Consider the following 24,613-nt stretch of genomic DNA (forward strand, 5'->3'; position numbering starts at 1 on the left):
GACTGTGGTTTTATCAACATTAACTTAACTTCTTAGGTAAATGCTAGATAAAGATACACACTATTCTCAGTTCAGGGGAAATAGGGTTTAACGTCGCGTTCAAGAATATCGCACGTACATAGCTACGTGTGTGTGTCCGTCTGTGGCGACTTGTACTCTTGTAATGCCGGTTTCAGAGTGCTAGCCCACCAAGATACCGTGCTGCAGTTTGACATGAATACTGACACATTATACTGACTCCTAGCTGGGCAGTTCGTGAAGCCGATCATCAGGCACCACGGAACACAGCGTTCCTCAATGGCCAGTTGGTGCCTCGAACCCTCTACTAGAGAACCGGACCCTCCCATATATGGATCCACATTGGACAGGAAGGGTGCGCAACCTCCTTCTTGAAGCATAACAGTCATTTACACTTTCAGATATACCATAAGTAAACGTAAACACTACGATTAACACATTTGATGAATATTTGTTCAGAAAATTACACGTTCAGTGAAGGCGCACGCACATACACACACATACACACACACAACCTCACAAGCACACACAAACACACACGCGCACCACACCCTCACACACACGCGCGCGCGCGCACCACACCCTCACCCACACACACACAAACACGCACCACACCCTCACACACCCCTTTCCTAAAAGCTGATTCCATCGCAAGTTCATTCATAGGTCATTTACAAACAACTGTCAAATTGTTTACTTTATTTGATGTCCTCTAATGATCCAGGCGTAATCTCTATTGGAAGACGTCCAAGGACCTAATTGTTTCCTCCAGAACTCCAGCAATATCATACACCCATTACCCAGTTTTATCGCATGCCATTTACCACGGGCAAGTCCATGCCGATAGCCTTCTCCAGCGAGTGTCCGAGTTACTGCGGTATCGATGTTGTATTGAAACAACGGTGACTTGTATGGGCCTATCGTGTGACACTGGATGATAGATTATCATTGATGTATGACCCATTGTACCATTACGTAATACCGTGGTTGCTATCAACAAACTATGTCTCTGCCCGTTAAAGATATTGATTATCAGAAGCTTCAGAATCCTGCTACTTGCGTAACAAGGCCTGCCTATAGAGATGATTGTTCCTGTTGTGGGCCACAAGCAACATGCCTATGCTGCAAGCGTAACGATGATTTATATGTTAACGCTTACTGGAATTAGACTCACTTAAAGAAATTATTTCTTTTCTTTTTTTAATCAGAGATATATTTTATATTCCATCAATGGGTGAGGTGAGGTGAGGTGAAATGGGGTTTAACGTCGCGTCCAAGATTATTGCACTTATATAGTGAGTGAGTGAGTGAGTTAATGCTTTACGTCACATCGGCAATATTTCAGCCATATCGTGACGAATGCACTTATATAGCGACGTGCAAGTGCAAGTACGTATGTGTGTTTGTGTGGCTACTTGTACTAGTCCGGACTGATGCCGATTTATAGTGCTAGCTCACTGAGATACCATGCCGCAGTTTAACATGAATACCCCACTCAGACACAGTATACTGACTCTGAGCCGACCAGTCCTTGTTTTAGCCACTTGATGCCGAGCGCCAGACAGGGTAACAACAAGTACCATCTTTTAACGTCTTTTGGTATGACGCGGTCGGGGATCGAACCCCGGACCTTCCGCTCTCCGGGCGGACGCTCTACCACTAGACCACGGAGGCGGTCTCCATCAATGGGACCGTCTCCGTATTACAGTGTATAGAGTGTCTGTCCGGAGGGCGGAAGTTCGGTGGTTCGATCTCCGGACGTGGCAAAAGACGTTGAAATACGGTACATCTTGTTACATTGCCGGACGTTCGGCATTAATGATATAAACAAGAACAGGTTGGCTTAGGATCAGTGTGCTGTGTCTGAGTGGGGTATTCATGTTCAAACTGCGGCATGGTACCTCAGTGGACTAGCACTATACAACCGACATTAGTCTTGGCGTGTTCGAGTCATCTTCCCGAGGTAAGGAAGTTAACTGACTATAAAAGTCCTGTTTCCACCCTTGCCGAACTAAGCTGGGATTTCCGGGCTCGATCGTAGCGCCACCATTGGCTATAACGAGTTATGTCCCTTCTATGTCCCTCCTATTGACAAATCAGGTTCCACCTCTCATATCACTTACATTTGCTTCAAACAAAATGGCGGCGCATAGGTCAAGACGATCTAACCGATAATCAAGATATATATTGTAATAAAACGGGTCTTACCTCGCGAAGTACATCAAATCACGTGAACACTTGACATGACATGAAAAATTTTGGAAAATTGAAGGTATCCTTTTATCTGATCCTGAGGTCGATCGAAATCTGCGCTTTGAAATCCATGTCGTTTACAAACCGGATTTCGATTTAGTTACGCGAGTTTGATTGGACTATGCATAGACTCGTTAGTCCAGCCAAAATATAACTCAATAATTGCAGCCTAGTTCGGCAAGGGTGGAAACTGAACTTTTACAGTCACTTAACTCCCTTGACTCGGGAAGATTCGTTCAAGTAGACAAACACACACGCACGCACGCACGCACGCACGCACGTGCTATGAAAGTGCAAAAATCTCAAATGCGACGTTAAATCCCAATTTCACCTCACCTCACCTCACTTCACCTCACCTCACCTCACCTCACCTCACCTCACCTCACCTCGGAGCGGTCGGGTAGCCTAGTGGTTAAAGCCATCGCTCGTCACGCCGAAGACCGGGTTCGATTCCCAAAATGGGTACAATGTGTGAAGCCCATCTCTAGTGTCCCCCCGCCGTAATACTGCTGGAATATTTCTGAAAGGGGCGTAAAACCATATTCACTCACTCACTCGCTCATCACTGGTTTGTCTGGTCGAGACTCGATTATATACAGACCGCCACCATATAGCAGGACTAGTGTTGACTGTAACGTGAAACAAACAGAATGGTGTTTAAGGTACTAGCAGACCTATTCGTATCTTCTTTCAGTGGCATGTAGAAGTTGGTGTGATAAAGTAAGACAAGTTCAATGGATGAACAGATCACTTGCTTGATAAAGGTGTTAGGATCTACACCGAAACGTCGCACTAATTGTAATAAAGAAGTTGTTCATTCATAGAACTTGTCTTACTTCTATTTGTATCTTGTTTGTTGTTCAACGCCGCAGTCAGCAATATTCAATCTATGCGAAGACGACCTGCAAATAGTCGAATCTGGAGCAGAGAATCCAGTGATTGACATCAAGAGCATCAATCCACGCAAATGGGATAGGATAACATGCATTGACCAATTCAGCGAGCCTGACCACCCGATCCTGTTTGTTAAAAACAACCTGGAATCCCCTCAGGTCTTTTTGTATCATTATGAAATGGGGAGTCGGTCGGTTCAGAAGAGCTCCAGTATCGATGTAAAATCGAGAGGACTACTGAGCATAATCACACCAAACAATAAGCTTAATTAGAGTGAGTGAGTTGGGTTTAACGCTGCTTTTAACAGTATTCCAGTTATATCACGGCGTGTCAGCTTAATGTGGGAGGAAACCCCGAAGTGATGTAGGTCTCAGACGTTTACCACTTCGGTGAAACCCACGAGCACGGGTATGGTGCCAACAAACCTAGAAACATAATCGGGCTGAACCGGGATTCGAACTCACAATCATAGTTTTCTGGCGTGCCTAAGAGACGCAACTCTGCACAGCGAATTGATGCGCCTTAGACGACTGGGCCACCCGTGGCCCCACCATGAACGAAGGACATCAAACAGTTATTTTGTCTTTCATTTCACGAGTAAGGACATGTGCAGGCACTTGTGAGATTCCAAGAATTATCACCTTATAACACAAACTGTGATTATTATGTTGGCTTGTACGACACACTATAATGGGCACGACACACTATGTATGTATGTGAGTCCGTCTCGTCAGCATTGTAATTCTAATGAAGGGAGATGCGTCATACGTTAATACACCTTGGTAAACAGCTCATGAAAGTATAATAGCACTCGTGATAAAAACGGTGTTCCACACCTTTCTGTCCAGTAATTATGGTTCCTAATTATTATATCGGCCTGAGCTAATTAACACAGTCATTGACATCTTGTTATCACATTCATCATTCGGATGTACAGCGAGATAGCAATTAACACTACGCCTGACGCAAAGTCAAGGCTTTCTATCTGAACGAGCGTCTCACCTTATTTCAATTTAGCAGTCTTTATATACGTTGTCATCGATACGCGATGTTAATGAAGAAAATGATAGGGCTGATTTATGTAATTTGTGAAAAAGAGCTTCGTCTACAATGCTGAATAGGTTGTTAACGATTTAATGAAGTGCCTACCTACGTTTGAAGGCGTATCGTCGCCAAAACAAAATGTACTCAGGAAATGTCCTTGAGGTGTATTCACCTCTGATGGCAGCCTGGTTCGCTGGGTGTGCTGCGCTGCCGCATACCCAGCGAACCAGGCTGCTCTGATGGTTGATGATGACGAATGTCACAGAGTCGCCGTGAACTTGTATTTGTCTTTAATAACTAACTCACGTGTCCTTAATTGTTATTCCCGCGTGCGTCCTTGGCACGGTTGTCGATATAGCATAGCGTGTGGTGAGAATTGTTTTCTGAGAATAACAAGATGTACAGATGACATTGTGGTCAAAGGCGCTGTGATTCGCTGCCACCCCTTAGCCGTGGAAGGTCGTTGGCCCAGGGTTCGAATTCCAGATTCGGCCTTGTTCTATCAGCGCCATGCGTGTCCTCGTTGGTTTCTTCCTACCTTAGGGGGCGGTCGGGTAGCCTAGTGGTTAAAGCGTTCACTCGTCACGCCGAAGACCCGGGTTCGATTCTCGGCATGGGTACAATGTGTGAAGCCCATTTCTTGTGTCCCCCGCCATGATATTGCTGGAATATTGCTAAAAGTGGCGTAAAACCATACTCACTCACTCACTCACTCACTCTTCCTACCTTAAGCTAAATGCACAGGAACTTGTAATTGGTCAGGAATTAAACATTAAACACCTTTTTTATATAAGTAGAGAAAAGGGGCGTCACGCGTCATCTTGTCGTTTTCTCTACTTATACATAGGGGGTATATATATTTTTATTTATTGTCCAATGACGAGTTCTTGTAGCCAAATGCTGGGTTACATGAATAACTGCATTACTGTTAAAAGCGCTTGTAAACCAAACTATCACACTGTTGGCGAACAATGAACTATTTGGATAAATAAGATATCATATGATGGGTAGGTTTCTCGGCAGGATAAAAACAACGGATGAATACAGTACCTTTTGGGGTCGTTTACAGATAAATATGAAAAAAATAAAGATCAGTTAGGTACTACGTTCAGTGTTTACAACATGGCGTCAATCGGCAATCGAGTTAGAATCAACCATCGGTCATCTAGACAACTTACTGGGACAACAGATCACAGTTCAGTTAAGAAGTCATTCTTAGTTCAGACCGATATGACTGAACACGAAGGACATCTTGAACGTGTATTAAGTTGTTTAACTAAGATGCACCTTCCACCAACGTAATACGTTGTGTTTGTTATAATTATCAAAATAATAGTCTAGATACCGAAAATCTGTGTTTAAAAACACATTTTTGTTGGAACTATGTTGCCTGTTGTCACTGTTCGACTTACTAGTCAGTGACCTTGTGACGTAATATATTCATGCGCACATTCTAGGAATCATTGCAATCCTTCGGTACCGTTTGTGCGAGATGAGCATATATTTTTTTCTCATGTTTAATAAAATATTTAAATGAGCACCAACAATCAGTTTACTGAGGCGTGGACTGGTACTAAAAGTGTGGTAATGTATGATTGTGCAATGCTTGGCGTTCACAGACATGGCAGGGTTGGCGTATGAATTTCATATTCTTTATTCCTTCACAGCGACCATGAATCCGTAAATATACCGTCTTCTCTGATGTTATAACTTGTAAAGGCCTCTAAAAGATATTCGATGACTTTGAGTATCTCAGGTGTTGGTTTAAAAACGGCATTTGCATCCCTGATACCACCATCTCATAAAACACGGTAAAGCTACTTGCAAGCAGGGATCAGACATACCGCTGGTAGAGCGCTTACGTCAATAAATAATTAGATTTTTTTTTGTAAACGGAAGTGTGTAATCAATATGATCGGTTCGTTTACAAACCTTCAATAATATCCTTGAGTTTAACTGCCCAGTAACAATAAATCTATTAACAGCATATTAGTCAGTTTGTTACAAGGCACATCACCATGGCTGTGGTGTTTGTTATTCAGCATGTGCTGCCGTTCATTAACCTATTTATTGGGGAGCATATGGGTGATCCAGTCATCTACGACGCAGAAGTTCGCTGTGTAGACTTGCGCAAGTCTCTAAGGCAATGATTATTGGTTTAGATCATAATTTCTAGATTATGTAAATAATAAAATGAACAAGTTGTCCCTATAAGAGACTGGAGTCATTGAACTGTCCATATATCTATAGCCTTGCCTATTAGAACATCCATGGACTTTTCTTTCAGTACAGCGTTGGAGCAACGCTTTTCGCTGTGTAGAGTTGTATCCCTTGTTCGTGCCAGGAACCAACAGTTGTGGGTTTGAATCCCGGTACCTGACTGTTTCTAGGTTTGACGCGTTCTCACGGGTTTCACCAAAGTGGTAAACGTCTGAGATCTGCATCACTTCGGTCTTTCCTCCCACATTAAGCTGACACGCCGTGATAGAACTGGAATAAAACCAAACTCACTCACTAACTCACGGTATTACTGATTTGACGTGGATGTTTTGTATGTGATCTTACCTTCAAATATGCGTGTGCAACAATAAACTGACTTTTATTTCAAGAAACCGAATAGATTGTGTGTGTTTGTGTGTGCCTATGCGTGTGTGTGTGTGTGTGTGTGTGTTTTCTGGGTTATATGTGGTATGAGTAAGTGTGTTTCTATATTTCTGTATAAGATAGCTACGCGATAAATCGCAAAGAAAAATGAAGAACGAAGCGTGGTTTATTTCACGATAAAACATTGTTCTATCATGACGTCGTTTCTGAAGATTCGAACATGCGCTCGCAACTTGATGACTTCGTATATTGGACGACATTATTTGTGGGAGGGGAGTGTCTGGTGAGTTGTTCCCCATAGATCTAACTGGGCAGCGCAGATAAACGCGATAGCTGAACGCACGCATCCAAAAGCGGTAAGAGATATGACAATCGGTAATGGGAGAAAAGGTACAGGTAATCGACGCGAGGCTTGTGGGAATATGCGGCAAATACCCACCCGTATAGAAAATGAACTTGTCCGACATTACCGGGGTTGGATTCTTTTGAGGGAGTCATCATTATTTAAATACGGATAAATATTTTTAAATCCTATCATCATCCTTAACGAGGCCGTACATCATGTTGATATCTCATACAATGTGCCCTGGTTGGTTTTTTTCTCCCTGCAGTGTTTTATTGTGCGATAAATAACAACCACGAGTCGTTTATTTTCTGAAATATTTCTATATGTCCGTATATGTAGCATATAAATATCGAGGAACACGCCCCCATGTCTGCCCATACACAAGAAATGTGGATGAAGTAATCAAGATACTACACATGCCCACACGGGAGACTGATCGTCTGGTCAGGTCTGGAATCTTTATGGACTTCAGAGATAGTATCATGAGTGAGTGAGTTGGTGGGGTTTACGCTGCTTTCAACAGTATTGCAGTTAAACAAGAACGCAATCCGTAAGGCCCGAGCACGTTATGGCGCTGACGGACCAAGGACCACAACTAGAGTGAATCTAGCATCCTGGATCGTGTTTAGAAGGTCCTGGAGTCCTGCACCTTGGCTGTGAAACATCTGCATTTTTATATTCTTGGTCACTTAGCAAGACTAGATGCTAAAATTTGCTGCCCAGAAAGTTTGAATCAGTGTTTGTGGGATACCTGTCACAGAGATTCTAAACAGTCCTACAACAGTTTTACAAGTGTATCGCGTCCTTGTAATTTGAATAAGGGACATGGAGAAAATTTATACAGCACCACAAACCACAACGTCTGGGTCAGGCGTGTTAGTTGCCCGTGTCAGTCCACCGACGTTACAGCATGAGCATCAGTCCATCAAGACTATAACATGCACGAGTATCAAAGCACCGGTGCTACAGCAGTTGTAACAAACCGCCGATGTCATCAGTACACCGATGCTGTTTGTTAGATTATCATTCCCCGGTGCTATAATTTGAATATCAGACTACCAATGGTATAACATGAGTATCAGTCAACCGATATCAGTCCACCGATGCGATAACATGAGTATCAATCAACCGATATCAGTTCACCGAAGCTATTGTATGGTTATCAGTCCACCGTTGCTGTAACTTGAATACCAGACCACCGATGCTATAACTTGAATATCAGTCCATCGGTGCTATAACATGAGTATCAATCAACCGATATCAGTTCACCGAAGCTAGTGTATGGTTATCAGTCCACCGGTGCTGTAACTTGAATACCAGACCACCGATGCTATAACTTGGATATCAGTCCACCGGTGGGATAACATGAGTATCATTCAACCGATATCAGTTCACCGAAGATATTGTATGGTTATCAGTCCACCGGTGCTGTAACTTGAATACCAGACCACCGATGCTATAACTTGAATATCTTACCCATCTCAAAATCAGAAATTAAAAGTGTAAACAAGCAAAAAATCACCAAAAAATGGCATAACCTATATCTAAACTCAAATAGCCAAATCAAAAAAGTGCTCAGCAAACCACTAACCAAACCAAAAATTCTCCATCCATCCAAAAAAATCGATAGAGTAATCACTAAACTCCAAACAGGACACACCAACCTAAATAACCACCTAAAAAATTTTAAAAAACACACTACAGGTAACTGCCCACACTGCAAACAACCAGAAACCCCAGAACACGCACTCATCCACTGCACACACTACCTAACACATCGAACCGCATTACAAACCACCCTCAATCTAAACAAGGCTCTAACTCTAGAAGCAATACTAAACCCACAAAATAAACTAGAAAACTTCAAGGCCTTAGGCGTATTCTTAATCAAAACGGAACTAATAAAACGCATCTAAAAACACAATAACTCACCAAATCAAAATCACATAAACAAACAAACATCCACCATACCCAGCTCCCTTAGTTCTCCTCCCCAATCCCATCGGCATCTATTCCAAATCTCAAAATTCCCAAATTCTATATAAGCAACCCCTAAAACCCCCCTCTTGGGTTGCACAGACCACCTTCGCCCCTTTCGGAAACACATTAAATGGCCTGGCCGGGCCCGTGTGCGAAATACGCATCAGTCGGAAAGCGCACGTTAAATCTCCAAAGTAAGTAAGTAAGTAAGTACCGGTGCTAAACTTGAATATCAGTCCACCGGTGCTATAACTTGAATATCAGTCCACCGGTGCTAAACTTGAATACCAGACCACCGATGCTATAACTTGAATATCAGTCCACCGGTGCTATAACATGAGTATCATTCAACCGATATCAGTTCACCAAAGCTATTGTATGGTTAACAGTCCACCGGTGCTATAACTTGAATACTAGACCACCGGTGCTATAACTTGAATATCAGTCCACCGGTGCTAAACTTGAATTTCAGTCCACCGGTGCTATAACTTGAATTACAGTCCACCGGTGCTATAACTTGAATATAAGTCAGCGATGCTATAACTTGAATATCAGTCCACCGGTGCTATAACTTGAATACCAGACCACCGATGCTGTAACTTGAATATCAGTCCACCGGTGCTATACCTTGAATATCCGTCCACCGATGCTATAACTTGAATACCAGACCACTGATGCTATAACTTGAATATCAGTCCACCGGTGCTATAACTTGAATACCAGACCACCGATGCTATAACTTGAATATCAGTCCACCGGTGCTATAACATGAGTATCATTCAACCGATATCAGTTCACCAAAGCTATTGTATAGTTATCAGTCCACCGGTGCTATAACTTGAATACCAGACCACCGATGCTATAACTTGAATTACAGTCCACCGGTGCTATAACTTGAATATCAGTCCACCGGTGCTATAACTTGAATATCAGACCACCGATGCTTTAACTTGAATATAAGTCAACCGATGCTATAACTTGAATATCAGTCCACCGGTGCTATAACTTGAATACCAGACCACCGATGCTGTAACTTGAATATCAGTCCACCGGTGCTATACCTTGAATATCCGTCCACCGATGCTATAACTTGAATACCAGACCACCGATGCTATAACTTGAATACCAGACCACCGGTGCTATAACTTGAATATCAGTCCACCGGTGCTATAACTTGAATACCAGACCACCGATGCTGTAACTTGAATATCAGTCCACCGATGCTATAACTTGAATACCAGACCACCGATGCTATAACTTGAATACCAGACCACCGATGCTATAACTTGAATACCAGACCACCGATGCTGTAACTTGAATATCAGTCCACCGGTGCTATACCTTGAATATCAGTCCACCGATGCTATAACTTGAATACCAGACCACCGATGCTATAACTTGAATATCAGTCCACCGGTGCTAAACTTGAATATCAGTCCACCGATGCTATAACTTGAATACCAGACCACCGATGCTATAACTTGAATACCAGTCCACCGGTGCTAAACTTGAATATCAGTCCATGAGCATGTACCGGTTCACCGAGCTGAAGTATGTTTGTTTGTTTGTTGTTTAACGCCCCACTCAGCAATATTTCAGCTATATGTCTGTAAAAAATCGAGTCTGGACAAGACAATCCAGTGATTGACATCATAAGCATCGATCCATGCAATTGGGATCGATGACATGCATCGACCAAGTCAGCGAGTCTGACCACCCGATCCCGTTAGTCGCCTCTTACGACAAGGATAGTCGCCTTTTACAGCAAGCATGGGTTGCTGAAGACCTATTCCACCCCGGATCTTCACGGGTCGTATGTATAATGAAGTGATTGTTGCCCTTGATATTACTCCATGTCCTGTTCACCGTTCGGAATAAAGATTCGAAGAACACGTTACTAGCTGGGTTTAACAGTATTCTATTCTACCCCGGATCTTCACGGGTCGGTCTGTAGTATGAGTAAAGGGAATGTGTCCAAAGAACAAACCAGTTCAAACTGGACCACTGAATCTTACTGTCGACATCGGCCCTAGGAGCCTGTGTCTGGACCAAGTTTGGTGTAAGCCACATCTGCTAAATCAAATTGCATGGTAAAATACGGTTAGAGCGGCGTTAAACACTACTCACTCGCTATCTCTTAAGTCTATAATGATTCCTGGCCAGATGACCAGCCCTCCATCCAGGGCGTATGCAGTAATTGGATGAATGGTAATGGCAGCTTGTCATTTGAGCGCTGATTAACACTGTTTAGTGGAATCGAAGCTGGCCCGACAGCTGTTGGTATTACCACGGCCACTGTCAGACCCTGGCCCTCCGTACACTTTATTGAGTGTAGGCCGACAGTGTGTTGCTTAAGGAAGAGAATATATGGATGTCAACTTCTTTATTATGAGGAACACAACGTTTCGGAGTATGTTCTAACTCCTTCATCAGGTGAATGAATGCTATGAGGCATTACTTAGGACTGATTACTTAAGTGTTGGCTTCCATTGTCTATTGCTAATCACCTATCAGCGCCAATCATCTGTTGGCTTCCCTTTTTAGCTTGTACCCTTTGTTAGTTTCCACCTTTTGTTATCTTATTAATTTTGTTGTCCTTACATGTACATATATATGCTCTCTGCCTCATGGCATTCATTCACCTGATGAAGGAGTAGGCATATTTTCCGAAACGTTGTGTTCCTCATAATAAAGAAGTTGACATCCATATATTCTCTTCTTTATGTGAATCACTTCTAAATGCCTTTCAAAGAAGTGTGTTGCTTGCTATTTAAATGCTCTAGCTACTTGAATTTTGAAAGAAAACAGTGCACATGGACCAATGACGTAGTTAACATGTAAGGTGTCTGAAAAAAGACACACACATCACATTCCATCACCCCCAGCCCCAGCCCCAGCCCCAGCCCCAGCCCCACCCCTCACACTAATGACGAACCCCAGCCCTCTCTTGATCCTCACGTGACGAACATAAAGAAACACCCCTGTCTTTTATATTATTTAGTCCTCGTTAGCTACAGTGAACAGTTGATTGGTTACGAGGATATAGTCACCAAGCTTAACGTTTTCAATATTGTGTTGACCCGTGAAGATCCAGGGTCTTCAGCAACCCATGCTTGTCGTAAGAGGCGACTAACGGGATCGGGTGGTCATTCTCGCTAACTTGGTTGAAGCATACCATCGATCCCAATTGCGTGGACCGATGCTCATGATGTCAATCACTGGATTGTCTGGTCCAGACTCGATTATTTACAGACCGCTGCCATGTAGCTGGAATGTTGCTGAGTGCGGCGTAAAACAACAAACCAACAAACCAATATTGTGTTTTCCATTGTGAAGCTTTGTGCAAATATATCTGTGTTACTGTTTAGAGAGATAATGTATTCATCAATACATCTGTTGCCTGTTGTACAACACACTATGTATTGTAACATTGAATTATATTATTGAATCCTATGCAGTATATTTTTGTGTGTGCGTGCGTGCGTGTGTGTGTGTGTGTGTGTCTGTCTGTCTGTCTCTGTGCGTCTGTCTGTCTGTGTCCTGTCTGATATTGTAACATATTATACACAATGAACACAGTTATACACATCTAGATACATTGATTATATAGATATATTTAAGGAAAATCAAATTCTGAGGACGCCTCAAGTCGATATCTACTGTCAGTGCTTCATAATAGCCCAACATCGTTATAGTCTGTGGATTAAGCCGACAAACACACTGCAATGATTTCTCCCTTTCTATTTTGTTCAAGGATCGATCCCTCGCTTCAGCAGGTGCTCGCCGACAGAGGTCGCTACAACCCTGATGTTGATGTCCGAGCTTGACGAAAAAGATGCGATTAGACTCCTAAAATCGTCTGCTGGGATCTACTCTGATCACTTTTTCTCAATGGAGGTACAAAAATGTCGTTTGGAATCTATATATTTGTCAGATTTGTGAGAAATGGGTCAGTTTGTAACGTTTCAAGATACGAGTTTAACCACAGACTGACTCGATTCCGTCATTTTGGATGATTCCTGGTTATCTTAGAATGCAGGAATTTGGATATTTTTTTCTGTTTCTTTCGTACGTCGATTACTCTCTTAAGAAAAACACATGTGAGCCAAAGGATATTGACTAAAATCAATTATTGATCAATAAAACGTGTCCTTCCGATCTAATAAAGAACGTATTCGTATTATTATCAGTTGACTATAGAGCTATTCATAAAGCCTGCTTTGTAATGTAGTTCAAGTTTAATGTATTATTTTTACATCATTACTGAATGGTTTGTTTGAGAAAATACTGTAACATAATATATCAAAGCTCTTATGCCAAGATTTAATAGAACTTATCAGTGATTTGTCTAATTCATGTAGGTATATATATGTTTGTGATCATATGTGTTAGGAATAACATAAGAACTTTAAATCAACAAATCACCTTCAATATAGACCAAATTCTGGAGCTTTAATACCAAATTCTTTATTTCTGAAGACAGATTAATAAATGAAAATATAAATCACAATATAGCAGAAAGTAACCAGCTGTACACATGGTACAGGTACATACAGCCAGCCAACCCCTATTTGGTTCACTGTATGCAGAGCCCTGTTAAATGGCATACTAGATGCCTATATTTTTTTTTTTTTTTTTTATTTCAAAGAGTGACAAATCACTAAAATATAATTAGTCCAAGCATGCATGGTCATGCATTCTATGGGAAAATCGCAGTCTAATCATGATAATTTACTGTGTTCCCTCATATGATTCGAGAGTGCTTAAATTGGCAGCCTCTTGGTTGGGGTATCTAGGGCCTATGGCATGGCCCATCTATGGCCAATAGTGAGTGTGTAGCATTGTAGAAGACTCTTCCCCCTATCGATGAATGTTATGTGTGAAAATACAACAAAACAATCAGAATGCACGTATGACTTCAAGTACTTCAGTCAAAGAATTCCTCAGGAATAATTTTTGATTTTACATGTCTTGCATCTAAAAATATACCCTAGATACAGTTACAGGTAAATGTGTTCAATCATACTGTATAATACCAAAAGTCCTGATGTGTTTAAACATGTTAAATAGCATCTGGAATATATAAGATATATGGGGGAAACATACATCATGATACATGAATCATTACACAACGAGTTGACAATTCTGTTAGCTATTCCCGCTTAGACGGGACCCAGTTGTAAAAATGGATACGAGAGGGGCTTGTCCCGGAATAACACAAGATGGTCATGAATGATTTGTAGGTAGAGTGTTAGTAGTATTAATTGATGTGATCAGTGATTCATTGGTTTCACTCTCAGTCCCTACCACGGTACCCGTGAAGATTCCGGGGTAGAATAGGTCTTCAGCAACCCATGCTTGCGGTAAAAGGCGACTATGCTTGTCGTAAGAGGCGACTAACAGGATCAAGTGGTCTGACTTGGTTGATGCATGTCATCGTATCCCAATTGCGTGGATCGATGCTCATGATGTCAATCACTGGATTGTCTGGTTCAGAATTAATTATTTACAGACCGCCATCATATAGCTGGAATATTGCTGAGTGTGGCGTTAAACAACAAACAAACAAACAAACCCTATCAAGGAATCAATCACTATATGATTGTCTTTTGGATTGTATGAACCGGATGTTGATTTCATTACACGATTTCGATTGGACTATACATAGACTCGTTAGTTAGCAAAGATATAACTCCATAACCATTATATTCATAAATAACACTTGGAGAGACATTTTTGTGCAACATCCATGGTCCACTGGCAGACCGTCACGCATACGAGCGACCCCCACTCAGCTGGTCACTTGTACGCGAGAGGAGAGACCTGTCTCGCTTACACGTTACGTCCTCTACTGATAACTGCAGCCTAGTTCGGCAAGGGTGGAAACTGGACTTTTATAGTCAGTTAATTCCCTTGCCTCAGGAAGATGCAGTTAACATGGTTAAGAGTTGTACTGTTTTTCTGTGTTGTTATTCACATGTTAGATATTGAGGAAGAACCTATGGTCGTGGGTTCAAATCCCGATTTTACCCGATTATGTTTCTAAGTTTGTCAACACCATACCCATGCTTGTGGATTTCACCAAAGTGGTAAACGTCTAAGACCTACATCACTTTGGGCTTTCCTCCCACATTAACATGCTTAAGCTGACACGCCGTGATATAACTGGAATATTGTTCAAAGCGACAGTAAACCCAACTCACCCACTCACTGAGGTAGAATTCTCTAAATGTATTATGTTTCTATTCTAATACATCAACATTCAATTCCTAACAAAAATTATTGATGGTTTCCTGTTATCATGGTTATTCAAGACAAATATCCTGCTAACAGGTTTTGGTTATCACTTATCAATATGCAAATATCAGTGTGTTTTTTTTAACAGCTAACGCCACGTTTGTTGTTTGTGTTCATGAGCCCACTTTTGTGCTCGTAATGAAATTAAATTTGCAGGCATGGCATAACTGCAATGAATATGTTCTGAAGCTCAGAAGTAAGGAAGCTGTAATTGTCAGTGTGAAATGTAATAGCAATTTTGACAATGGCAGACATTATTTTGGCTTCAGGAAGAAATGGTAGGACTATGAAAACATGGTGGTTGATATGTAAACAAATATCTGCTTCTCTGTTTACCATGTTTGTGAATGCATAATTCAGTTTGCCATATTTGTCAGTAAATAGGTATGCCTGTCTCAGCAATAGAAACTACCGTATTCGACGTAATAAGCGCCCAGGGCGCTTTCAAAATTGGAAATAGGGGGCTCTTAATAGAATGTTATTTTGGTGGGAAAAAAACAGAGTTGAAAGATAAATTTCTTGGTTTATGCTGACAGCCTGAAATGTTTATATACGACAGACATATTTTTCCAGAATCTAATTGCATATTATACGCGAATAAATAAGTCTTTTGTACATTTATCAATTGGAAGGGGTGCTAATTGGGATTGTTCACCAGCAAATATATTAATAAATATCGCCGTGGGCGCTTATTAGAGCAGGGCGCTTATTACGTCGAATACGGTAACAATTTTAGTCAGACCTCAAAATGATAACATATTGCAAATGTCAAATTTCTACTAGTCCTTATGACACCTTAACTATTGGGCAGTTTGGCAATGGCTACAGCATGTACAAGAATAGTGCCAATTTCTAACACTGTATGATGGTCATGTGTGAAAATGTCATCACATTGAGTTAGTGAGTGTGGTTTTAAACTGCTGTTAGCAATATTCCAGCAATATCACAGCAGGGGGCACCAGAAATGCTTCACACATCGTACCCTTGCAGGGAATCGAACCCGGGTCTTCAGCATGACGAGCGAACGCTTTACCCACTAGGCTACCCCATCGTCCCATCATGGTTTGATGTGACGTCAGATATGACTGCTTTTGATGTCAAAGTAGATATGTTAGAATGTACAAACCATCCAAACTGTGTGTGCCAGAGAAAAATGGAACCCGACTATTGGTCAGCTGGGATCGATTTTGCTATATCCAAGCTGCACCAGTGCAGGTAAAACATTGGTAGTGCAGGTAACTGTTATGACCAGGTAACATTCCCCAACACAGCAGTTATATTTTGTAAAAGTGGAAACTGAATTCTTTGAGAATTTAAAATCATTGTACCATGTAGATACAGCATAAATTAATGATGATAAAATTGTTTATTAAAATATAGAATGTATCCATTTTGCCCCCCCCCAAAAGTCATTCCATTGCTGTTCTTTGTGTGCAACGATACAGGATTAAGATATGAATCGGTACAGGGAAGTGTGTATCGCATATCATATCGTCTGAGAAATATTATCAATGCACTGATGTATTGGTGAATTGTGACATCCCCCATCATTTTCCTTTCCGCCTTCGCTCTCATTGGTAGACATCAAATGGTAACTCGTCAAACTGTTCCATGCATAAGCATGATAAGAAACTCCCTTGTGATATACAAAATTCTGGGAATGCATTTCTGTTTTTGAAACATATCACTTGAAAAGCAACTAGAATAGCGACAGATCAGAGAGATTCATACGTAGTACGATAATGGTAGCAACTATGTTTATCTTGATCTTTGTACTGAAACGTCATCAAACTGAATTGAGGTATTATTTACGGAGGCTCATCCCAGGTAGGTAGGTTTTGGTTTGGTTTGGTTTGGTTTGTTGTTTAACGCTGCACTTAGCAATATTCCAGCTATATGATGGCGCTCTGTAAATAATCGAGTCTGGACCAGACAATCTAGTGATTGATATCATGAGCATCGATCCACGCAATTGGGATCGATGACATGCATCAACCAAGTCAGCTTGCCAGACCACCCGATCCCGTAATAATATATAAGTCGCCTTTTACGACAAGCATAGTCACCTTTTACGGCAAGCATGGGTTGCTGAGTGAGTGAGTTTGGTTTTACGCCGCTTTTAGCAATATTCCAGCAATATCACGGCCTGGGACACCAGAAATGGGCTTCACACATTGTACATGGGTTGCTGAAGACCTATTCTACCCCGTATCTTCACGGGTCTGGGGTAGGTCGGTAAAATCAGACTTGTGTATACTGATGTATGTACAAGATGATGTCTACTTATTTATTTGATCATGTCAGAAGTTGTAAACTTCCAAGTCTAAGAGTGAAAAAAGGGCAAGCCACATGCTTGTTGTCAATCATTTGAACATGTCTTATAATTGTTGTATCAATATTTCAAAGTTTTCTGCCAAATAGGTTGTATTTGTTAAATATTTTTTAAGACAAAATTTTTTAAGTTAACCTGCAATCAACATTATCAATGCTGACATTTTTTATTTTGCCTTCTGCTTTTTCTTGTGGCGTATTGGCAGGAAAAACATAAAACAAAAAAAATCAATTGATCTTGCTAGTTTCACTGATAGGAGAAAGGCTAATGTCTTACTGTGCTGTAATCTGATATGTTTGCTGAGAAAACCATCAGTGGTGGTCATTACTCTTCTTCATCTAACAGGCTAAAGATGAAACACGATGAATCTTGTTCTACTTTTGATGTGTCTGTCACTCTTCCCTATTGTTTTAGTTGCCATATTATGATCACAGCTTGATTGAGATCAAATGGAGTATTGATTTTAACATGAGATGCAAAACGTTGTTTATGATGAAAATTTGTAAAAAAATATTTGTCTGTCAGAATGATTATATTTAATATTTTATTGTCATTTACCAGTAGTAACTCCAGGCTTTTGTTCTGCTTTGAAAAATATGTCAGTTGTATCTATTTCAGCTTATTCCAGCATTCCCGCTGGCTTTTGAAACTGACAGGACTGGCAACTCTTAAAATTACCAGTCCCCCCCTAATTTTTGTCAGTCCTAATTTCAACAAATACAAAAACATATAAAAATTACATGGTTTTAATTCTTTCAACATCATGTTTGATTGCAATGATGTCATCTCTGAAGTCACTTAGTTCGATTTACACATCATTCACACAAGGGTCAGTCACAATTTTCTCATTTTTGTGTGAATATTTCGAGACTAAATTGCAAAAAATATATATTTAACCTTAAAGCAAAGCGAAATGTTATTTCCTTGCACTACAAATAGACAACGGGAAACCCTGATGGTAACAGACAAGCTGACTTTGTTAAAAAAATATACTTATTTGAATATCGCCAATGTTTTGTTCAACAACAAGAAAATACTTTATTTGTCGGTCCACAGGGACTGGCAGTGACATGAATTACTAGTCCAAGCCTAATTTTACTGGTAAAAAACTAGTAATTACCGGTAAACAGGAAGACTGTTATTCATGTTCAGAGCTCCAGATAAGCTTTTGGTGTTGTGGGTATTTTACCCATGCATTTTAAAATCATTGGGTATCAGTAATTCTATCTGGGTATTCAAATTTCTGTTACCCACTAGTTTTTACACATGTGGGTATTTAAGTTAAGTATTTAAAAACACTATTTATCTAGTCCCTGCAAACTGGTGCTTCCACAAGAAAGTATTATGGCAAATGATCATGATGTTACGGAATGCCCGTTTATAATTTCAAAATAAGTTGCTGATTTGCTAATTGAATACGCAGGGTTACTTCACAATATTTTGATGATACGCACAAGTTTTATTTTTGTAGCGTATCTGTTATGTTTCGTTGCGTATTTGATATGCTTGGATTTTATTTTACTGCGTATTTCTGATGCGTATTTTACGCAGATACACAGCTTATCTGGAGCTCTGATGTTATTATGGAGGAATTTGTCTGAGTGGGGTATCCATGTTAAACTACAGCATGTGCTACAACAAGCAAAAGTCTGGACAAGTCCAAGCAGCCATACACACACATGCTTGTATGTCGCTATAACCCTCCTTATGTCTCTCCTCACTCACCACATAGGAATTTATCAAGACCTGATCAGAGGCAGGTAATCAGCCCCAAGTCTGCAGCAATTGTCAGAAAAACTAGGAATCAAAACTTTCCTAATTCATGTAATAAAGTCGAGCTGACATGTATTTCGCTAATAACGGGACCAGGAAGTGAGAGAGGCTTAGTTTTACATTATTGAATTGAGTGCATTGTTAATATACCTCTGAATGTAAAAACCTTTAATCATGTTAATAAATCCCAAGTTTGAACAAAATAACAATTCTTCCCTAATTTGCCTGCCAAGGACACTTAGCAGTTCCTGCTGAATTCCACGGGGAATATTTGACAGAAATGCCCATTCAATGCAGAAATGTACCTGTCTTGCAGAAAATCAATTTATGTGCAGAACTCATACAAAACATACAGAATTTGTTAAATACACTACAGTATTTTAACATGCGGGTCGAAAACTGGTTATAAATACGAAAAAAATTAAACAGACAGTTATTTTAACATTATTTGAATTGTGCTTTATATTAATTAGATCATTCCAAATAATTATTTGAAGTGTTTGTGTTAAATGGAAAAAAAGGTTTAAAAAAATACAAATGATCTTTCAAATATTCAACGTTTTGTATTATTGCTTTCTGAAAGTGCTGACACTAGGGATTGCCAGATTCACTTCAATAAACTATTCTAGCTGTGGATAAGTTCATCAGAAAAATGCATGCCACAAGTCAAACAGGTTCAAAACTATAAAATTCATGAAAACCAAACTTATAACTTTGAAGAACTGATGTGCACAATTATTATAAAATGGTTGCAGAATTTACTAAAATTGACTGCAAAGTTGGATTTGTTGACCCCGGATTACAGCAAGACTGACTTAGTTTGGAATCCCTCACCTCACCTCACCTCTTGGGAATCTTCTATTCAAAGCAAAGATCAGTGAATCCTTGCATAGCTAAGGGACTTAATTCTGCATAGCGGCTTCATGGCACCTTAGCCCACAGGGCTAACTACGCCCACTGGTGAGCAAGCAATACAGGTTTCGAAATGATCATGTATTTCATCACACATCAGTCACTGACTTGAGGAGGATTTCTCCATAACATATCAGAAATGCTGTTACCATGACAGATACTGCTTAAGCAGCTTTGGAGTCAACACAGCTAAGATGCCGAATTAGAAGCAGAAATGAGTTTGTCAAATCTTTGCATTGATGCCAATGTGTCGGAATGATTCTTTACCACTGTGTACTTTTGTACTTTCAAAACTACTTGTTTGCCGTTCTGATCAGAGGTTATCAAGCAGATCCTGCTTTTGCAGGCTTACAAGGATTTCATCATGTTTACCATGGCGGCACACATTACTTTACACAAGTGACCGCCTCCGTGGTCTAGTGGTAGAGCGTCCGCCTGGAGAGCAGAAGGTTCGGGGTCCGGGGTTCGATCCCTGGCTGCGTCATACCAAAAGACGTTAAAAGATGGTACTTGTTGTTACTCTGTCTGGCGCTCAACTTTAAGGGGCTAAAACAAGGACTGGTCGGCACAGAGTCAGTATACTGTGTCTAGTGGGGTATGCATGTTAAACAGCAGCATGGTATCTCTTGAGCTAGCACTATAAATCGGCATCAGTCCGGACTAGTACAAGCAGCCACATACATATGTGCATGCACGTCGCTATATAAGTGCAATAATCTTGGACGCGACGTTAAACCCCATTTCACCTCACCTTCTTTGCACAAAAATTTCAAGAACCAAGAGAGTGTGAAGCAGAATGTTGTTTAGATATTTTATCCAGTGTTTTCATGTTATTCAGTTTACCAGTAATTGCCAGTTATTGACCTGTGTAACAGGTTGATATATTCCCCTGGCCACTTCTTCCTCGGACTGACGTGAACAATGGCCTGAGTATTTTAGTCAATGAAAACAGTATGGCATGTGTATTTCTCAGTATACACGGTATACATGGTATAACCACCGTATTTAACACTTCAGATACTTGCATTATTGTATGTGTTAAATCATATTTCAATGCAATTGACATGTGTTAAACACTTTTGATGACATCGTTATATATCTTTTTTGACAAATAGTGACCTGAAATTAGTGGCTGTCAATTTTGACTTGTTCATGTTATAATTTATGTATACCGTATTCGACGTAATAAGCGCCCCGCTCTTATAAGCGCCCACAGCGATATTTGCTAATATACTGGCTTATGAACAATCCCAATTAGCACCCCTTCCGATTGATAAATGTACACAAGACTGTTTATTCGTGCATAATACGTTTGTTATATGCACCCTTAATCATGGGCAATAAACATTTCCGCATAAACCACGAAATTTACGCTCTTTGATCTCTGTTGTTTTTCACCAAAATAATATTCTAATAAGAGCCCCCTATTTCAAATTTTGAGAGCGCCCTGGGCGTTTCTTATGTCGAATACGGTAATAACTTTGGGTGGGATAAGTTCCTATGGATTTTGACTCGTCTCGGATTAGTGACCCTGTCAAACAGAAGAGAACAAACGCTGATATTTTTCCATCATCACTTTTTGACTTTAAATGTCCATCTTATGTTCAGACAACACAAATATGTGATGTGAGTGACTAATGGACCTACATGACAGGATAGAACCATGAACACATAATGCCATTTGATCTAGACTACCAGTTGTCAGACTTTCATTTTTGTGGAAGCTTCGGTGGCTGAGTGGGTTAGATCGCTGACTTTGTGTGCTGGTTATTAGGTGCCTCATTCTGGCAATGTGACTCAACCCTTGAAAGACCTAGAATCTGTACTTTACTGAGAAAGTGTTATCCCAAATATAACATTTGTGACAGGATAGAGCCAGAAGACAATTACCGTATTTGACGTAATAAGCGCCCAGGGCGCTCTCAAAATTAGAAATAGGGGGCTCTTATTAGAATATTATTTTGGTTATTGAATTGAAAGATCGTAAATTTTGTGGTTTATCCTGACAGCCTCAAATAATACAAAAGAAAAGTCTGTGTGTATTATACATGACCGATATATTTTCCAGAACTTAATTGCATATATTTAACACACAGGTGTGTATTATACATGAATAAATAAGTGTACATTGATCAATCAGAAGGGGTGCTAATTGGGATTGTTCACAAGTCAATATATTAGCAAATATCGCCGTGGGTGCTGATTAGAGTGGGTGCTTATTACATCGAACACGGTATTGTAGACAGAATGTTGATCTGTCCTAATTAGTGGATTGTTTAACATGTTTAACATGTTCCAGGTGCAGATAATAGTAATTAACATAATTTGTGAAACAATACCCAACAGAATAAAACATGTGAGTCAAATTGTTGACTTTTCACCATGATCTGCAAGACAACGGTATAAGGATGTACACTGAAATGTCGCTATTACAGTATAAACATAAGTTGTTATCCATCAATGGTATCTACTTAGTTATAGGCTATAGGATGAAATATTTAATAGGCATCACTTAGGAGTTGACGGATGACAAAGTGGAGATAATTTATGGATAACATCTTAAAGGTGTATAAAACTCAATGTCACTCAGCGATAACATTTGTATAACCTGTCCATGTAATGGTGCATGCCCCAGCCTATAGGATGATAAGCAAGCTCTTCCAGGTGTATAAAACTCAATGTCACTCAGCTATAACATTTGTATAACCTGTCCATGTAATGGTGCATGCCCCAGCCTATAGGATGGTTATAATGATGTAAGCAAGCTCTTCTAGGTGTATAAAACTCAATGTCACTCAGCTATAACATTTGTATAACCTGTCCATGTAATGGCACATGCCCCAGCCTATAGGATGGTTATAATGATATAAGCAAGCTCTTCCAGGTGTATAAAACTCAATGTCACTCAGCTATAACATTTGTATAACCTGTCCATGTAATGGTGCATGCCCCAGCCTATAGGATGATAAGCAAGCTCTTCCAGGTGTATAAAACTCAATGTCACTCAGCCATAACATTTGTATAACCTGTCCATGTAATGATGCATGCCTTATTTTCCTGCTTGCCATTTGGCCTATGGAAATATAGGAGCACTTTGCATATGGCTTGCCCAGAATTAATCCCAATAGTCTACATCCCTCCTGATGAATTGATCTTGTTCTGCGATACGAGTACATCCATGAAACATTAATGATATGTTGATTAATCAACGTGTACAGAAAATGGACACGTATGGTGACATGATGGTTCTGTTTCAGGAGTCTATCGAGGATGCTGTCCGGGACGTGAATCCCGACCGAGTGCTGTCCCTCATTTCGCCGACCAGCTATGACATCAACTCCAACCTGCAGCTGGCCGTGAGTGCATGATGCTGTTGTCTGGATGTGCATGATGCTGTTGTCTGGATGTGCATGATGCTGTTGTCTAGATGTACATGATGCTGTTGTCTGGATGTACATGATGCTGTTGTCTGGATGTGCATGATGCTGTTGTCTGGATGTGCATGATGCTGTTGTCTGGATGTGCATGATGCTGTTGTCTGGATGTACATGATGCTGTTGTCTGGATGTACATGATGCTGTTGTCTGGATGTGCATGATGCTGTTGTCTGGATGTGCATGATGCTGTTGTCTAGATGTACATGATGCTGTTGTCTGGATGTACATGATGCTGTTGTCTGGATGTGCATGATGCTGTTGTCTGGATGTGCATGATGCTGTTGTCTGGATGTGCATGATGCTGTTGTCTGGATGTGCATGATGCTGTTGTCTAGATGTGCATGATGCTGTTGTCTGGATGTGCATGATGCTGTTGTCTAGATGTACATGATGCTGTTGTCTGGATGTACATGATGCTGTTGTCTGGATGTACATGATGCTGTTGTCTAGATGTACATGATGCTGTTGTCTGGATGTGCATGATGCTGTTGTCTGGATGTGCATGATGCTGTTGTCTAGATGTGCATGATGCTGTTGTCTAGATGTACATGATGCTGTTGTCTGGATGTACATGATGCTGTTGTCTGGATGTGCATGATGCTTTTGTCTAGATGTACATCAGTACATGATGCTGTTGTTTAGATGTACATGATGCTGTTGTCTGGATGTACATGATGCTGTTGTCAGGATGTACATGATGCTGTTGTCTGGATGTGCATGATG

At 40.6% G+C, this 24,613-nt stretch overlaps 1 protein-coding gene across 2 annotated transcripts in view; it reads left to right on the top strand.

The window, feature by feature from the left end:
• LOC124138018 overlaps positions 1–24,613 on the top strand; it is an 84,364-nt gene that overhangs the window by 35,451 nt on the left and 24,300 nt on the right. For both annotated transcript variants that reach the window (XR_007221734.1, XM_048397637.1), the window contains exons 2-3: positions 12,894–13,036; positions 23,711–23,809. Coding sequence is in view for 1 of the 2 variants with exons in the window: in XM_048397637.1 (XP_048253594.1) it covers positions 12,894–13,036; positions 23,711–23,809 (242 nt within the window). In the remaining variant the exon portion in view is untranslated. The remainder of the gene's footprint in view (positions 1–12,893; positions 13,037–23,710; positions 23,810–24,613) is intronic.

The sequence above is a fragment of the Haliotis rufescens genome, unplaced genomic scaffold (assembly GCF_023055435.1).
Source record: "Haliotis rufescens isolate VD_foot unplaced genomic scaffold, xgHalRufe1.0.p SCAF_17, whole genome shotgun sequence".
NCBI lineage: Eukaryota > Metazoa > Mollusca > Gastropoda > Lepetellida > Haliotidae > Haliotis > Haliotis rufescens.